Source organism: Macaca mulatta, chromosome 2 (assembly GCF_049350105.2).
Source record: "Macaca mulatta isolate MMU2019108-1 chromosome 2, T2T-MMU8v2.0, whole genome shotgun sequence".
Classification (NCBI taxonomy): domain Eukaryota; kingdom Metazoa; phylum Chordata; class Mammalia; order Primates; family Cercopithecidae; genus Macaca; species Macaca mulatta.
In genome coordinates, this window is record NC_133407.1 from 100,421,116 (window position 1) to 100,439,373 (window position 18,258).

Consider the following 18,258-nt stretch of genomic DNA (forward strand, 5'->3'; position numbering starts at 1 on the left):
GCGCTAGAAGTGGCTCCGCCCCCTCTACTTTGCTGCGCTTTGGTCGCCATGCTTAGTGTGGCTACTGCCTCTGTGCTACCTGAGGCTCTCCTACGGCTTTTCGATGCCTTCGATGAACCTCTACCTAAACATTTCTTCCCTTTCACCGCCAACTCCCACCTTCTTGGGTTTCTAGCTCGCTCACTTTGTATTCAGCCACACTGGAGATGGCGGCCGGAGGCGAGCCCGAGGTGGGGCGTGACCAGCGCAGTGACGTCAGCGCGCTGCGTGTCGGCAGGTGGAGGGAGAAGGGAAAGTTTGGCCCGTGCGTGGGGCTGGGGTGGAGGGCGGGACAGAGGGGCTGGGCCCAGGGAAAGCTTCTGTCGCTGCTGCTGCGGAGGCCTAGGACAGGACGTGGGCTGGGCCGGGCAGTGCCGGACGCGGAGGAGCAGGAGGCGAGGTCTGCCGGAGCTCTGAGACCCCGCCGCTCTGCCGCGCGGTGACCCCGCGCCCTGGCGCCGTCCGACCCGTGGCTGTTCCGAGACGATTGGTGGGGGCGCGGCGGCGGCTGTTGGGGGTGGGGAGACGCGCGGCGAGGAGACGAGCGAGGTCAGCGAGTTTGAGGGAGGACCGCGAGCCGCTGCCGCCGTCATGTCCGAGGACTCGAGCGCCCTGCCCTGGTCCATCAACAGGGACGATTACGAGCTGCAGGAGGTGATCGGTGAGAGCAGGCGCCGCGGAGGGGGAAGGCGCGGCGCTGGGCGGCGGGGGACGCGGGAACGTGGGGATCCGCGGAAGCTCGGGGAGCGCAGCCCTCACAGGAATTCGTGGGACGCTTGTGTCGAGCGCGTGTGAGACGGGAAGGGGGTTTTGAGGCGCGCGCCTGTGAGGCGGCGTGGGGTGGGGCTTGAGGGGGCTCAGGAGAGATTTGTGTACAGCATTCTCCGATGTGTGGACAGGAGCGACCCATGTGTCTTGTAGAGAAAGAAAGTGCAGGTGTGGGGCAGGCCTTACCGAGGCTGTGTGAGAAATGGGATCTTGAAGTTGTGGGCACAGCCATCGATTTCTGCTTTAGTTTTTTCCTCCTGGTCCGTGCTGGGGCGAGCTGGGGATCCTCCAGGTGAAGCTGCAGGAACCACGCTGAGCAACAGAGACCCAGCTTCTGACTCCTTTCAAGTGACTTTCTAGTCGAGGAGGTAGACATTAAATAAGTAGACAAAAAGAATTAAAAAGGGCCGGGCGTGGTGGCTCACGCCTGTAATCCCAGCACTTTGGGAGGCCGAGGCGTGCGGGTCACGAGGTCAGGAGATTGAGACCAGCCTGGCCAATATGGTGAAAGCCCGTCTCTACTAAAAATACAAAAATTAGTTGGATGTGGTGGGGCTCGCCTGTAGTCCCAGCTACCCGGGAGGCTGAGGCAGAAGAATCCTTAAACCCTGGAGGCGGAGGTTGCAGCGAGCCGAGATCGCACCATAGCACTCCAGCCTGAGCGACAGAGCGAGACTCCGTCCTTGGTGGGGGGGGGGTGGAATTAAAAAGAAGAGGTTTTGGCAAGTGCCATGAAGGAGATAAACAAGATGTTCTGATAGAGAATAACCTGGAGATCTAGTTAGGGTGATTTCAAGGAAAATTCTTTTTCTGAGGCGATGACATTTCAATTGAGCCCTGAAGGATGAGAAGTGAGGATTAAGAGCCTCAGGAAGATTTTTCCTTACAGAGGGATGAGGAGATGCAGTGGCCTTGAGTAGGGGAAAAGCTTGGTATGTTTTAGGACCTGAAGGAAGGCTGGCAAGGATAGAGAGGGAAGGGAGGAGCCAGAGCTTAGGGATCTTCTCAGCCTTGCTACAGATTTTGGAATTTTATGTATCACTGGAGGCCCTCAAATAGTGCCTTGACGTGATCCAATAAATTGGGCTGGTGTGTGAAAAGATTTGAAGGGGGTCCAGGAATCCCAGTTGGCAGAGACCAAAACTTGCACAAACAGATTGTAATTCTCACAGAAGCCTAGGGATTGGGAGGAGGCTGGGGCCTGGGGATGAGGGGAGTATTTGTTGGACAACAATAACCCAGTGACCTTGGAAATCAAAAGGGGGTGGGTTTAGCTATACAGGCTCAATCAAACTGACATGAGCAGACACCTGTGTATTGGAGGAAGGAGAATTGTCTACTTTGCCAGCATCCTGCCCTAAAATTAGTTTTATAACAAAGACCAACTGAAGACTTCTTAGCTGCCTTGGGAGTGTCGGTGTTTATTTCACTGTGGGTTTTAAAAAAACTTTGTGAAAAAATTTTTTTTTTACTTGCCTCTTGTTGTAAGACAATCTGGGCTTAAAGCAGTATTGGTTTGTGTAGGAAAAACAAAAACAAAACAAAACAAAAAAACCTGGACTAAATAAAGACATCACATCTTTGCTTAAGCCACTTCATGGGCCTGTGTGCTTGCTACGTATTTATTGGGTCTTTGACGTGTATTTGTTGGTTCTAAAGACAGCTGGTTCCCGGTCTGAACTGATTGCTTCTGGTTCCGCCAGTCAGAGTTTCATATTGAAGGAAAGGATTAAATAGAAGATTCTAAAATGATGTCAGAGAAGTAAAGATGAGGTTCCCTATCATCATTTTAAAAGAAGAGTTTTTATTTTTATTTTTTTTCTGGTAGTGTGTCCATCTTTCTAGGGTGAAGAGGGTGGTTGTAGTCATTCTCAAAGCCTTTGGTGTTAAGATGGCAAAGAATTTCAGAGTTACAAAGGCGCTAGAGATTTGGTGATTTGTTAATTTGGTGTCCTCAGACCCTTAGGATGTCTGTGAGTGGGCAAAAGGTAGCCTCTCAGTCTTCTGGATAGGGTTAGTGTTCCTCACATTCACAAAGTGGTCCATGGTTTTTAAAAGGTTATGAACTCCAGTGTGATTTGACCATCTTTCATGGATTTAAAACAGCTTTACTGAGGTATAATTTAATATAAAATTCACCCATTTTAAGTGGAACGTTTAGTGATTTTTAGTAAATTCCCTGTGTTGTACAACTGTCTTCACGATAATCCAGTTTTAGAGTATTTCCAACATCCCCATGAGATCTCTTGTGCTTTCTTACAGTTAATTCCTTTTTCCACCCCCAGCCTTAGGCAACCATAAATCTACTTTTTGTCTCTATAGACTTGCCTTTTTTGGACATTTGTATAAATGGGATCATATAACATGTGGTCTTTCATGTTTGGTTTCTTTCACTTAGCATAAATATTTTTTCATTTGAAAAAAACAAATTTGAGATATAATTTATATACCATAAGATTTACCTGATTAAAATGTAAAATTCAATAATCTTTTAGTAAATTTACATAATTGTTCAGTCATCACCACAATCCAATTTTAGAACATTTCCATCATTCCAGAAAGATGCCTCATGTCCATTTGCAGTCACTCCCTGTTCCCACCCCCAGCCCCAGGCAAAATATACTTTCTGTCTCTATAGATTTGCCCTTTCTGGACATTTCATGTAAATGTAATCATATAATATGTGGTCCTTTGCGTTTGGCTTCTTTTACTTCCCATAATGCTTTTTGAGGTTCATCCATCTGCCATGTAGTACATGGTTCCTTTTTATTGGACACCAGTTAATGGGCATTGGATTGTTTCTGCTTTTTGGCTGTTTGGAATAAGGCTGCTTTGAGTATTCACATCAAGTCATCCCATGAATATGTTTCGTTTTCCTTGGATGTATACCCAGGAGTGGAATTGCTGGGTTGTATCACAAATTTAACTGTTTAAGAAACTGCCAAACTGTTTTTCAAAGTAACTGTACCATTATGTTCCTACTAGTAATTATAAGAGTTCTCATTTCTCTACATTTGTTGTCTTTTTGCGTGTAACCACCCTAGTGGTTATGAAGTGGTATCTCATTGTGGTTTGGATTTGCATTGCCCTAATAACTAATGATGATGAACATCCTTTCATGTGCTTATTTTATTAGGCTTTCATAGATCTTCTTTGGTTAAATATCTGTTCAAATCTTTTGTCCAGTTGGACTGCCCATTGGGTTGTTTTCTTTTTTCTTCTCTTTTTTTTTTTTTTGAGATGGAGTCTTGCTCTGTTGCCCAGGCTGGAGTACAGTGGTGAGATCTCAGCTCACTGCAACTTCTACCTCTTGGGTTCAAGCAATTCTCCTGTCTCAGCCTCCTGAGTAGCTGGGATTATAGGTGCTCGCCACCATGCCCAGCTAATTTTTGTGTTTTTAGTAGCGATGGGGTTTCACCATGTTGGGCAGGCTGATCTCAAACTCCTGACCTCTGGTGATCCACCTGCCTTGGCCTCCCAAAGTGCTGGGATTACAGGGGTGAGCCACTGTGCCTGGCTGGTTTTTTTTTTTTTTTTTTTTTTGAGTTATAGAAGTGTGGGTATGTGTATTCATTTTGGGTATGTGTCCTTCATCTGATATATGATTTAATTTAAATATTTTCCCATCTGTAGTTTTTTTTTTTCTTTTCATTTCCTTTTTTTTTTTTTTGAGTCTTACTCTGTCACCTAAGGTGGAGTGCAGTGGCATGATCAGGGCTCACTACAGCCTCCACCTCCTGGCCTCAAGTGATCCTCCCATCCCTGCCTCCCTGGTAGCTGGCACTACAGATGCACGACACCATGTTTGGCTAATTTTTGTGTCTTTTGTAGACACCGAGTTTCGCCACATTTCCCAGGATGATCTCAAATTCACTGCAACCTCCACCTCCTGGGCTCAAATGATCCTCCCACCCCTGCCTCCCTGGTAGATGGGACTACAGGTGCACGCCGCCACGTTTGGCTAATTTTTGTGTTTTTTGTAGAGACCGAGTTTCGCCACATTTCCCAGGATGATCTCAAATTCCTGGGCTCAAGCGATCCGCCTGCCTCAGCCTTCCAAAGTGCTGGGATTACAGGCATGAGCCACTGTGCCTAGCCTTCTTTAATTTTAACTTTTTTTTTTTTTTTTGAGTTGCAGTCTTGCTCTGTCGCCCAGGCTGGAGTGTAGTGCCATGATCTTAGCTCACTGCAACCTCTGCTTCCTGGGTTCAAGCAATTCTCCTGTCTCAGCCTCCCGAGTAGGTGGGATTACACGTGTGTGCCACCACACCCAGCTAATTTTTTGTATTTTTAGCCTCCCAAAGTGTTGGGGTTACAGGTGTGAGCCCCCGTGCTTGACCTCTTTCATTTACTTAATGGTGTCTTTTAAAGTACAAAAGTTTTGAATTTTGATGTTTATCACTTTTTTTCTTTTATTTATTTTGCCTTTGGTGTTATATCTAAGAAATCTTTACTAACCCAGCATTGTGAAGATTTTTTTATCCTATGGTTTCTTTTAAGTGTTAGTTTTAGCTCTTGCATTTAAGCCTCTGAAACATATTGAGTTAATTTTTGTGTATGGTGTGAAGAAAGGTGAACCACCTTACTACAACCATCTACAACTGTTTTACAGTTGAAGACACAGAGACAGAAAGGTAAAATAACTGCCTAAAGCCATATAGCTAATTAGAGGCAGAGCCAATACTGGCATCTATGTCTCCTGTAGCCTAATTCAAGATCCTTGTTCCTGTATCTACATTGGTTCTTGGATATAAACTGGAAGATGGGGGACATTGTCTCACAGATTAAGGGGAATATCTCCCCTGCTTTTTTTTTTGAGACAGTGTCTCACTCTGTCACCCAGGCTGGAATGCGATCACAGCTCACTGTCTCACTGTACGAACTCCTGGCTTGAGTGATCCTCTTACCTTGGCCTCCCTAGTAGCTGGACTACAAGCACGTGCCACCATGCCCACCTCATAGTTTTATTTTTTGTAGAGACAGGGTCTCATATGTTGTCCAGGCTGGTCTCTACTTCTGGGCTCAAGCGATCCTCCCACCTTAGCCTCCTAAAGTGTTGGGATTTACAGGTATGAAGCACTGTGCCTGGCCAAGGGAAGTATCTATCCTTAGAGTGAAAAAAATCTGATAGATATTCCACACCTGTCACATCCCTCCAGTCTACTCCTTACAGCCTCTCTCCATTTTCCCAACAGGGAGAAAAAAATTTTTTTCCTTGATCTACAGCCTAGTACAAGCAGCAAGTTTCAGTAAAGCGTTGTATTCTTATTCTAACTTTGCTTCCATACCAAAAAGTTTGGTACATAGTAATTTGTAATAAGCTGTGGTCTTCAAAATGAATCTTTGCGATTTCAGGTTACACTCAACTTTTTCAGGAAACAAATGATTAAAATCTAGAAAAAAGGTTTTGGGATCATTTAAATTTTGTTTTCAAAGGATTTTTTTCTAGAGTAATCAGTGTAATGGTGTCATCTCCATCAAAACACGTACATTTATTTGAACTGTAATATGTTTATTTGAACTGTAATTTTTTTCACATTTGCTTCTTAGCACTATACTATTTATGGGATTGTTTCTCACATTCTGTTTTGTTCTTCGTCTGTCTGGTAAAGTCCTACAGAGAACAGAATCTCCTCCTAGGAACACATTAAAAGCCTATAGACTGAAAATTCAAAGGGCTTTTTTTTTTTTTTTTTTTTTTTAAAAAGAATCGTATCGCCTTAAGCATGCTTTGGCAAGATTTGAAGTTCTTTAAGTATGATTATGTGTAAAAGATGTTAGTGTCGTTCTCACAATTAATCATTGATCTTTCAGTATTTTTGAGCCCTTAGTCTTAGATTAGAATTTCAGTATTTTTGAGCCCTTAGTCTTAGATTAGAATTTCAGTATTTTTGAGCCCTTAGTCTTAGATTAGAATTTCTGAGCATGTGTTATACTGTATTTGGCATGTGTTGAAGCAGCTGTAACAATTTGGGCTTTGGGGTTAGACTGACCCAGATTCAAATCCTGGCATTGCCTCTTACTAGTTATGTGATCTTAGACAAATTATGTAATTAGTTTCCATGTCAGCTTTTTGTATACTGGGGAGAATAGCACCTCTGTCATTGGGGTTGTTATATAGGTTGAGTGTCATTATTTGTGGGAAGTGTTTAGCTTGTATAAAATGATAGTTGTTATTATCTCTGACCTTTTTTTACCCTTTCTCTTTGTCCTCGTATTTCCCAACTTTTGGTATTGCCATGAAATATGAAATCCTATGTGATGTGAAATCTTGTAACACTTACAATATTTTGAATCTGTTTTTAATGCTTATTGGAATATTATTGCATTTATTTTATTTTATTTTTGCATCTTTTTTTTTTTTTTTCTTAGTCCAGGCCTCATTCAGGTTTAGATGGATTTAGGGACTTATGTTGGACATGGTAGTATAACTGTAACCATGATATTGCTAATAATACAATATAATGGCAGAGAGGGCTGTGCCAGTTAGCTTTTATTGCCCTGCATTGTGAAAAGTCTCAATGAGTATTTACTATTTACCTCAGATTAGAAAATTGAAAACTTCATACTAGGTTTAAGGTGTGATTCACCTAGCTTTGACACTTTGGTGAAGGCAGTGCAATATATTTCTATTCTTGACTTTCCCTTTTTATTTTCATTAATTGTTTACTAGCCACACATTTTGAGTCTAAAGTTGTGGTTTTCAAATACAGATTCCAGGGCCTTACCTTTAGCGCCTCCATAAATGTGAAGGACTTCATGCTTTCAATAGAGTGGTGCTTAATAGTGTATTTTTCCACTTATTGGAAGACTCAGCTAAGGTGACATTTTCTATGAGGCCAGCATTGGGCCAACAACCTCATAGTGTTGTATCAAATAGGGCTTACATTTCTCTGCATGTGGGGAAAATAGAAATAATAGTGCCTTAATAAAATCTTTTTCCCCCCTTATATAACAAGAAGACTGGAGGTGGCAGCCTAGGTGCTGTCAGGCACCCAGGCTCCTATTTTTTTTTTCATGCCACCACACTTAGCAGGTGACTCTCCTTCTCATAGTTGGAAGATGGTTGTTCCACCTCTAGACTCATGCTTGTGTTCTAGTCCAGAAGAATATGGCAAAAGGACAAAGACACATGAAGCTGAGTTGGCTCTCTTTCAAAAGACTTTCTTTCCTGGATTCCTTTCTCAGTGACTTCCACGTCTATTTTACTGGCCTGAACTATATAATTTGGTCATTTGCAAGGGAAGCTGGGAAATGAAGCTTTAGCTGGACACATTATTACTTCAAACAAAATAGGTCAGGATTCTCTTACTAAAGAAGGGGAAATTGTATGTTGGCTAAGCAACTAAAAATATTGGCCTCATTTTTTCTTTTTTTTAATGAAAATAGTTAAATAGGGTATTGCAAGTAAATAATTTAACCTGATGCATAAAATTCAATTAATAAATGTTAGCTTTAATCTGAAGAGGCAGATGCCTACCAATTAAGAGCAAAGTGTTGAAACTCAGGTAGTTCTTATTTCTAGGCCCTACTCTGCCTAACTAACTGTATGACCTAAGTTTTACCTTAATTACATTGCTTTACTTACATTGCCTTGTAAGACCATGAACCTATCGCATGGGATTATTGTAATGATTAGATGAAAAGAAGAAATGTAAGTAAAGAAAGTACTCAGCATAGACTTGGCACACAGAATGGATGCTCAGTGAATGTTAATGTACATGATGGTGACAATGAAATAACACCCATGAAGACTGGGCTATTTCTGTGTTTGTTCTGCCCCAAACAGGATTTTTTTTTTCCTTGAAAATATACCCCACTATTTGATTAATTCATTCAGCAAATATTGAACTCCTGTTATGTACCAGGCACTGTTCTGGATGCTGGAGATAAAACAGTGAAGCAAACACAAAAAATGCCTGCTTTTACAGAGTTTACAATCTAGAAACTCTAAAGAAGAAGAAAAAGCAGGAAAGCCGTTAGAGACTGCTAGGGATGGAGGTGGGGTTTCAGTTTTAGGTTAGGGAAAACTTCTCTGAGAAGGTGACAGTTGAGGAAAGACCCAAAGAAGGTGAAGAAGTGAATGATGTGGTTATCTGCAGAAAGTTTGTTCCAAGCAGAGGACAACAAGAACAAAGGTTCTGAAGTAGAAGCATGCCGATGGGATTAAGGAATGCTAAGGAGGTGTGAGGGCAGCTAGAGCAGAGTGTATCAGAAGGTGAAGAGACAGATAGGTGAAGAGGTTAGAAAAGTAAGGTGGTATGGATGCGTGGTCCTGATTGTCAGGTTGTAAGTTATTGTAGGAACTTAGCTTTTGCTTTGCGTAAGATTGAAAATCGTTGCAGGGTTTTGAACAGAGATTTAACATGACCTGACTTACATTTTAAAACTCAGGCTGCAGGCCGGGCGAGGTGCCTCATCTGTAATCCCAGCACTTTGGGAGACAGGCGGGTGGATCCCATGATTCCAGGAATTTGAGACCAGGCTAGCCAACATGGTGAAACCCCATCTCTACTAAAAATACAAAAATTAGCTGGGTTTGGTGGTGCATGTCTGTAATCCCAGCTACTTGGGAGGTTGAGGCATAAGAATCACTTGAACTTGGGTGACAGAGGTTGCAGTGAGCCGAGATCGTGCCACTGCACTCCAGCCTGGGTAACAGAATGAGACACTGTCTCAAAAACAAACAAACAAACACCTCAGGCTGCAATATGAAGAATCGTTTTATAAGGGTACAAGGGTGAAAGGAGATTATCCAGGGGAGAGAAGTAGTAGTGGAGATGGTGAGAAGAGGTCAGATTCTGGATATAGCATATTTTTTGAAGTTAGAGGATTTGCCGTTGGATTAGATGTGAGAGAAAGGGAAGATGGGATGATTCCAAGATTTTTGGCTAGAGCATCTAGAAGAATGGAGTTGTCATCCGCTCAGATGGGAGATCACCAGAGTGAACAGGAGAGCGAGTGATGATTCATTGCAAAACCATCAGGCTGCTTGAATAATTACTTGAAGCATATGGCAGTGTGTCTTTATTTTCATCTTTGTATGGACAGAATAGCATGATTTTTATGATGATGACTATTCTTACAGCTGTTTTGCTAGTTAATTTTCAATATGACTCTGACAAGAGACCTTATTTAGAAAAGGGGTTAACAAAATTGTAAATTCTGATGTTTTGCATGGTTCAGGTGACAATGCTTTAGTCATCTTTCAAAACAAACAGCCTGGGCTAGTGCTTTTCTTTAGTGAATGCAAAACCTTACTAAAATATACTTTAAAATCTTTAGACTATAAGCCTATTATAGTGATGGCTGGACACAATTTTGGGGAAAATGTGTTCATTTGATTTGATTCATTTAATTCATTTTTATCCTCACAGGAATATCTATTTTTAATTATCTCTCTCTTTTTTAAAAAAAAATTATTTTTGAGGTGGGGTCTCGCTCTGTTGCCCAGACTGGAGTGCAGCAGCGTGATCATGGCTCACTGCAACCTCTGCCTCTCAGGTTCCAGCCATCCTCCCACTTTAGCTTCCCAAGTGGCTGGAACTACAGGTGTGTGCCACCACGCCCAGCTAATTTTTGTAGTTTTTGTAGATTTTGTAGGTTTTACCATGTTGGCCAGGCTGGTCTCAAACTTCTCAGCTCAAGTGATCCGCCTGACTTGGCCTCCCAAAGCACTGAGACTACAGGCAGGAGCCACTGTGCCTGGCTGGGTTCTTTCTCAAATTTCTAAGTCTCGTAAAGCGGAGAGAGACTGAAATTTTTTCTTAGTCCTGCTCATGCTTGGGCAGATCCTTCTCTGTCTCAAGATGTAGAGTTACTTAGTTTGAAAGATTTAAAGAGAAGGTTCATCCATATTTTCCGCACGTTAATTTATTCTGCTGTGTGATGTATGCTAACATTGGTTGCAGTTAAAGAACTAACTAGGAGAGGACAGAAGAGTGGAAGAAGTGAGGATGCAGGATGGGGCATTGAGGATGTGTGCCAATGTGAAATAGTGAAAGGCTGAATTATGTTGTTTTATTGCAAATTGTGTAAAATTTTCCATGGTATTAGTATTCAGATTAGGCCACTGCTTAGTCAAGGGCATTAGGGAAGTAGCTATCATACTTTGACTAAACCATTCCTTTTGTTCTTTTTAAAATCTTTTTTTTCTAAAACGTCCTGTTATAGCAGACTAAACCATTCCTAACAGATACCTTTTACCCGTATGTATGAATATTTATGCTGAAGTAACAGTTTTACAAATAACTTCTGTTGTTGTTGTGTGCAGTGTATACTGATATTTTCTATTTGATCCTATTTACATCAATAAAAATGATGGTAAACCCAGTAAATTGTTAAAAAACTGTATTAAGGAACCCTGCTTTGAAGAAGAGATGAAATTTTTTTATTTGTATCTTTAATCCTTCTATATTATTAGATTATTGCAAAATATTGGAAAATAGTTAAAATAATTATGATAAAACTTTTAGATATTCTTCCATATCTTATCTACATTATTAATTGCTATTTTCTATGAAGTAAATTTTTTTCTAATGAGAGAACATCATTGATTATTCTGAATTAGTGTTGAAAGTAGTGAGTTTTTACCGTGTTACCAAAATCTTTTATGTTAGAACCTTAAAATATTTTTCAATTGCTGAAGATTATTTTAACATTTATTTTGGGAAGATAATATGAAGATGGATGAAAGTGGCTGTTAGCATAGAAGAACTGGAGCCTGCAAGTTTCTTTTTATCAATGGGTGTGGGAAACATTAGCATCTTGTCATTTGACCATTTGTTAAATCACACCAGAGCGTAATATCTTGCTCGTGAGATTTGTTCATTAAGTGAATAAATCTTTAAGTGAAAGAAAGATACTTTAGTATCTAAACAGTTATGATTGCTAATATGTATGTTTGGTATTTTGTTATTAGTGAAATTGATTGTGTTTACTGATGACTAGAAAATAATAACTAAAGTTAAAATCAAACATTTATCTACATTTTTAACCCCAGCATGGTTTTGGTTTACATAGGGCATGCTATTAATATATTTCAGGTTTCGTATATATAAGATAAATCAATCAGTGTTAGATTATCCAGGGGTAGAATAGCTGGTTTGAGAACTAATACTGGTTAAATAGAATACCACTGGATAGTACATTTGTAAAAATATTGTAAAGAATCAGTGAACACATTTACATATTAGAAGATGTCTGTTATCTGGGACCAAAGGTACTTTGCAGAGGCCATGTTATGTCTCCTGTGACTTGAGAAATGCCTTTCTTGTAGATTTGTGACCAGCATGATTAGCTTACTTCTCCTATTCCCTGGTGTTTCCAAGAGTCAGCCAGTGGCCTCTCACTGAAGGCAAGAGAAAGCAGTTAAACTTTCTTCAGGGCTTCTATGCAGAAATCATTAAGAGGATAGGATGTGAGAGGGATGGAACTTAATGGCAAGCACTACCATTCTGCCTCTCTGTTTTATACACATAACAAAGGGAGCTCAACCAAGAAGCAGATCAACTGCAAACTATTTCAGTAGTAGCCTGTTGGATGATTTTTATCAAGTAAAAGTTAATGTTCCTAAACTGTTGTCAAAGTTGTTTGTGTACACTATGGGATGACGTTATTGAGTGCTAAATATGCTCTTTTCTTTTCTTTTTTATTTCCTTTCTTTCTCTGTCTTTTTTTATTTTTTATTTTTATTTTTGGCAAAGTCTCACTCTCTCACCCAGGCTGGAGTGTAGTGGTGTTAACATGGCTCACTGCAGCATTGACCTCCTGGGCCCATGCAATCTTCCACCTCAGCCTCCCAAGTAGCTGGGACTACAGGTGTGCACCACCACACCCAGCTAATATTTTTATTTTTCATTTTAGAGACGGGGTCTTACTGTGTTGCCCAGGCTGGTCTCGAACTCCTGGCCCCAAATGGTCCTCCTGCTTCAGCTTCCCAAAGTGCTGAGATTATACATGTGAGCCACCACCGCCAGAAGTGTGTTCTTAAATATTAGATTTTATTTTAAATTTTGCATTTTGTGAGTTTGGTGCCATTACTTGTTTGTTTGGTTTTTGAGACAGAGCCTTATTCTGTTGCCCAGGCTGGAGGGCAGTGGTGCAATCTCAGCTCACTGCAACCTCTGCCTCCCAGCTTCAAGTAATTCTTGTGTCTCGGCTTCCTGAATAACGGGCAGTACAGACGTGTGTGACGACACCCAGCTAGTTTTTGTATTGTTTTAATAGAGACGGGGATTCACCATGTTGGCCAGGCTGGTTTCAAACTCCTTGGCTCAAGTGAGCCGCCCGCCTCGGCCTCCCAAAGTGCTGTTATTACGGGTGTGAGCCACTGCGCCCAGCTGTGTGCAGAGTTTTTACTTAGTTTGTCAGAACTGTGATTTGGATTTATCCATGTTGGTGTTGCCTATGGTTGTGTTTGTGTGGCTTTATTGAGAGATTTTCAAATGGATTTAAATGTAACAAATACAAATTCTGTCGAATTATATAGTTATATGTGTAAATCATATATACACACATGTATACATATATATACACATACATATATATATATATTTTGGAGACAGAGTCTTGCTCTGTCACCCAGGCGGAGTGCAGTGGGGCGGTCTCAGCTCACTGCAACCTCTGCCTCCTGGGTTCAAGCGATTCTCCTGCCTCAGCCTCCCAAGTAGCTGGGACTACAGGCCTGCATCACCGTATCCAGCTATTTTTTTTTTTTTTTTTGTAGAGATGAGGTTTTGCCATGTGGCCCAGGCTGGTCTCAAACTCCTGAGCTCAAGTGATCTGCCTGCCTTGACCTCCCAAAGTGCTAGGTCTATGGGCAGGAGCCACCACACTGGCCTTATGTTAAATTTTTAATGTTTGTAGCACATTAGTATTAGAAATGTGTTGGCACACTTGAAAATATTTTTAAATAACAGCTTTATTTTATTTTCTTTTACTTTCGAGATGGGGTCTCTCTCTGTCATTCAGGCTGGAGTGCAGTGGTGTGATTATGGCCCACTGCAGCCTCAAACTCCCAGGCTCAAGTGATCCTCCCTACCTCAGGCTCCAGACTAGGTGGGACTACAGACGTGCACCACCACATGTGGCTTTTTTTTTTTTTTTTTTTTTTTTTTTGAGACAGGGTCCTGTTTTATCACCTAGGCTGGAGTGCAGTGGCATGACCACAGCTCACTGCAGCCTCAACCTCCCAGGCTCAGGCGATCCTCCTACCTCAGTCTCCCTAGTAGCTGGGACTACACATGTGCACCACCACGCCTGGCTAAATTTTGTATTTTTTTAGGGACGGAGTCCCACTATGTTGCCCAGGCTGGTCTTGAACTCCTGGGCTCAAACGATCCATCCACTTTGGCCTCCCAAAGTGCTGGACTCACATCCCGCCCCTGGCCTGGCTAATTTTTAAATTTTTCATAGACAGGGTCTTGCTATGTTGCTCATGCTAGTCTCGAATTCCTGAACTCAAGCAGTCCTCTCACCTTGGCCTCCCAAAGTGTTAGGATTACAGGCATGAGCCATTATTTCTGGCCTATAACAGCTTTATTGAGATACAATTCACACACCATAAAATTTACCCTTTTAAAATGTACAATTCAGCATCCTTACAGAGTCGTACAACCATCACCATTAATTCCAGAATGTTTTCATAACTCCAAAAGAAACAGTGTACAGTTGTCCCTCAGTATATGTGGGCAACTGGTTCCAGGAATCCCAAGTATACCCAAATTCATGCATACTTAAGTCCTGCAGTTAGTCCTGCAGAACCCTCATTGTGTGAAAAGTCAGCCCTCCATATATGTGAGTTTCTCATCCTGTGAATACTGTATTTTCCATCTGCATTTGATTGGAAATAATCTTTTTTTTTGAAATAGAGTTTTGCTCTGTTGCCCAGGCTGGAGGGCAGTGGTGCAATCTCAGCTCACTGTAACCTCCGCCTTCCGGGTTCAGATGATTTTCCTGCCTCACCCTCCCAAGTAACAGGGACTGCAGGTGCGTGCCACCATGCCTGGCTAATTTTTGTATTTTTAGTAGAGACAGGGTTTCACTGTGTTGGCCAGATGGTGTTGATCTCCTGACCCACTATGATCTGCCCACCTCAGCTTCCCAAAGTGTTGGAATTACAGGCATACCACTGCGCCCAGCCTAATTTTTGTATTTTTAGTAAAGGCAGGGTTCTGCCATGTTGGCCAGCCTGGTCTCGAACTCCGGTTTCAAGTGATCCGCCAGCCTTAGCCTCCTGAAGTGCTGGGATTACAGGCGTGAAACACTGTTCCTGGCTGGAAAAATTCTTTATGTAAGTGGACTCATGCAGTTCAAATTCACATTTTTCATGGGTCAACTGTACTCATTAGCTGTACTCCCCATTTCTCCTTCCCTCCAGACCCTGGTAACCACTAATCTACTTTCTGCTTCAATGGATTTTTATAATCTTGGTATTTCATATAATTGGAATCATACTATATATGGATTTTTGTGCCTGGCGTCACTTAGTATGTTTTCATAATGAAAACAGTGTTTTTAAGCATATGTCAGTATTTGCTCCCTGGCTCATGTCTGTATAACTCCAACTTTTTTTTTTTTTTTTTTTTGAGACGGAGTATCACTGTGTCTCCCAGGCTGGAGCGCAGTGGCCTGTTCTTGGTTCACTGCAGCCTCTGCTACCCAGGCTCAAGTGATCTCCCACCTCGGCCTCCCAAGTAGCTAGGACTATAAGTGCGCACCACCACGCCCAGCTAATTTTTGTATTTTTAGTAGAGATGGGGTTTTACCCATGTTGGCCAGGATGGTCTCGATCTCCTGACCTTGTGTTCCACCCACCTCGGCCTCCCAAAGTGCTGGGATTATAGGCGTGAGCCACCGCGCCCGGCCTGTTTCAAGAGATTTTGTAGTTGTTTGTAGAAGCACTTTTATGATGGCTGCTTTAAAATTCTTATCAGAATTTTAAATTCCAACATCTGATTTATCTTGGTGTTGGCATCGGTATGATCGTATGGTCGTCTTTTTTCTTTTCTCATTTAAGTGTGCTTTTCCTGGTTCTTGGTATGAGAGGTCATTTTTTTTTTTTTTAATTGTACCTTGGACATTTAGGTTATTATGTTAGGAGACTTGTTTTGTTTTTCTTTAATGAGAAAGGGTCTTGCTATGTTCCCAGGCTGGTCTCTAAGTCCTGGCCTTAGATGATCCTCTTGCCTCAGCCTCCTGATTAGCTAGGATTACAGGTGCATGCCACTGCACCTGGCTGAGACTCTTGATCCTATTTAATTCTTCTCTTTTAATAGGCAGTTACCCTATTTAAGTTTAGTGTATAGCTCCTGTCCTATTTTTGTGAGCTGTAATCCTATGGTAATTCAGTTTTCAGATCTCTTGCAATGCTGTTTTTTTTCTGTTTTATTCTTCTGGCACCTCTAGAACTCCCGTTCTATCTCTGCAGCTGCCTGGGCTGACCTGTGGATGTGGGGCCCTGGCTCTGCTGCTGCTAAGGGCAGATTGGCTTGACATTGCCACGTGTGGGGGGCAGACACCTGACTGGCACTGTGCTGAATCTGGCCTGCTACTGTTTGAAGCATAGTGTGGAGACCCTGCTGATGTTGGGGTGGATTGGGTTCACCACTGTCCTGGGTGGGGACTGGAAAATGTATCTCTCCACTAGGTCTCTGCTGAGCTGCCCCTTTCATAGACTGTTGGCCAGAGACAGCAGAGTTTTCTCATTTATTTATGTGTCTGTATCTGCCTAATCCATCCATTCGTGGTGTTTGTTCCAGTTTACAAGCCTCTCTGGTGTCCAGTCTGGGATATTTGGGAGATAAAGGGAAAACCCAGTGAACTTACTGTGGTGTTTTCTTGAAGTCTTTCGATCCCTAACTAGTCTGCCTCTCTCTTTCTACCTTTCAGAGTCCTCTTTTGATTGTTGAATTATTTTTAGGCTATTTAGTTGTAATTGGAGGGGAAGAGTGAGGAAATGTGAGCCTATGCCATTGTATCCTGGAACTGGAATACTAGCAGTTTTGAAATTTTTTTTGCACTGGTATTTATTGGTAATACATATGAAATGGTTGAGGCTTTTGTTTTAACTGACACTCTTTAGAGTGTTTTTCTGTATCTTTTAGGCACTGTAGGAACAAGGTAAGGATTACTCTTGTTTAAATTGTATGGGAATTAGAAATGTCATGTTCTTATATATTCATCTACTTATTTACTCTTTTGTGTATTTGTTTTTAGGGAGTGGAGCAACTGCTGTGGTCCAAGCCGCTTATTGTGCCCCTAAAAAGGAGAAAGTGGCAATCAAACGGATAAACCTTGAGAAATGTCAAACTAGCATGGATGAACTCCTGGTATGCACATCTCATACTTCTGAAATGGAGAGATATACTTGTATATATTCACATTACAATGGGAAATAACTTGAAGTTTTTGATTTATTTCTTTTTTAAAAAAAGGTTTATGATTTCTTCATTAATAAATAATATTCATTGTAAAATTTATAAAGTCTGGATAAGTAGAAAGAAAAAAGTTACAATATTCTTACTCTGAGATTAACATTTAATATATAACCTTTCAGAGTGAACATTTGAATATATTTGTATTTTTATGATAATGTAATCAGATGCTTGCTCTTTTCATTTAATCATTTATCATAGAACTGCTTCTGTGTCTGTAAGTATGGATCAGTATCATTTACAATATGTGTATAGTATTCTGTTGAATAGACCACAGTTTATTAACTGTTCTCTGATATTTGCTAATTACCTTGTTTCCTGTTTTTTATTGTTACAAACAATGCTTACTTCTCTGTTCCCTTAAAATAATACCATGGAATTGTGATTCCTGGGTCAAAAGGAATATCCTTTAAAACGCTCTGGCCTTTTAAACTTTTATTCTGATAGTTGATATAAGATATAGAACAACCCCCAAGCAGCATTAGCTTCTTCAAAGGCTAGGGAAAGGAAGAAGAAAAGGAAGTTCCAAGCAATAGCTGTAAGATGTTCTGTGACATTAAAATGTAACCATACGGGGATTGTATTGTACTTCTTTTATGCATTGTGATACCCAGAATAGTTTTAAATATATAGTCAGTGCTCAGCAAGGGAAACTAGTTTTTATTTATTTATTTATTTATTTATTTATGAGACGGAGTCTCGCTCTGTCGCCCAGGCTGGAGTGCAGTGGCGAGATCTCGGCTGACTGCAAGCTCCGCCTCCCGGGTTTACGCCGTTCTCCTGCCTCAGCCTCCCGAGTAGCTGGGACTACAGACGCCTGCCACCTCGCCCGGCTAGTTTTTTGTATTTTTTAGTAGAGACGGGGTTTCACCGTGTTAGCCAGGATGGTCTCGATCTCCTGCCCTCGTGATCCGCCCGTCTCGGCCTCCCAAAGTGCTGGGATTACAGGCTTGAGCCACCGCGCCCGGCCGGGAAACTAGTTTTTAAAATTACTTATTATTGTTTCAAAATTTTC

The 18,258-nt window shown here is 41.6% G+C and overlaps 1 protein-coding gene across 6 annotated transcripts in view; it reads left to right on the plus strand.

The window, feature by feature from the left end:
• Nucleotides 1–228: 228 nt before the first annotated feature.
• OXSR1 (oxidative stress responsive kinase 1) overlaps nucleotides 229–18,258 on the plus strand; it is a 93,773-nt gene continuing 75,743 nt past the window's right edge. For 4 of the 6 annotated variants that reach the window (XM_077990139.1, XM_077990140.1, XM_077990141.1 and 1 more), the window contains exons 1-2: nucleotides 229–700; nucleotides 17,026–17,138. In XM_077990139.1, coding sequence (XP_077846265.1) covers nucleotides 631–700; nucleotides 17,026–17,138 — 183 coding nt within the window. In that variant the 5' untranslated portion in view covers nucleotides 229–630. 6 annotated transcript variants of the gene reach the window in all.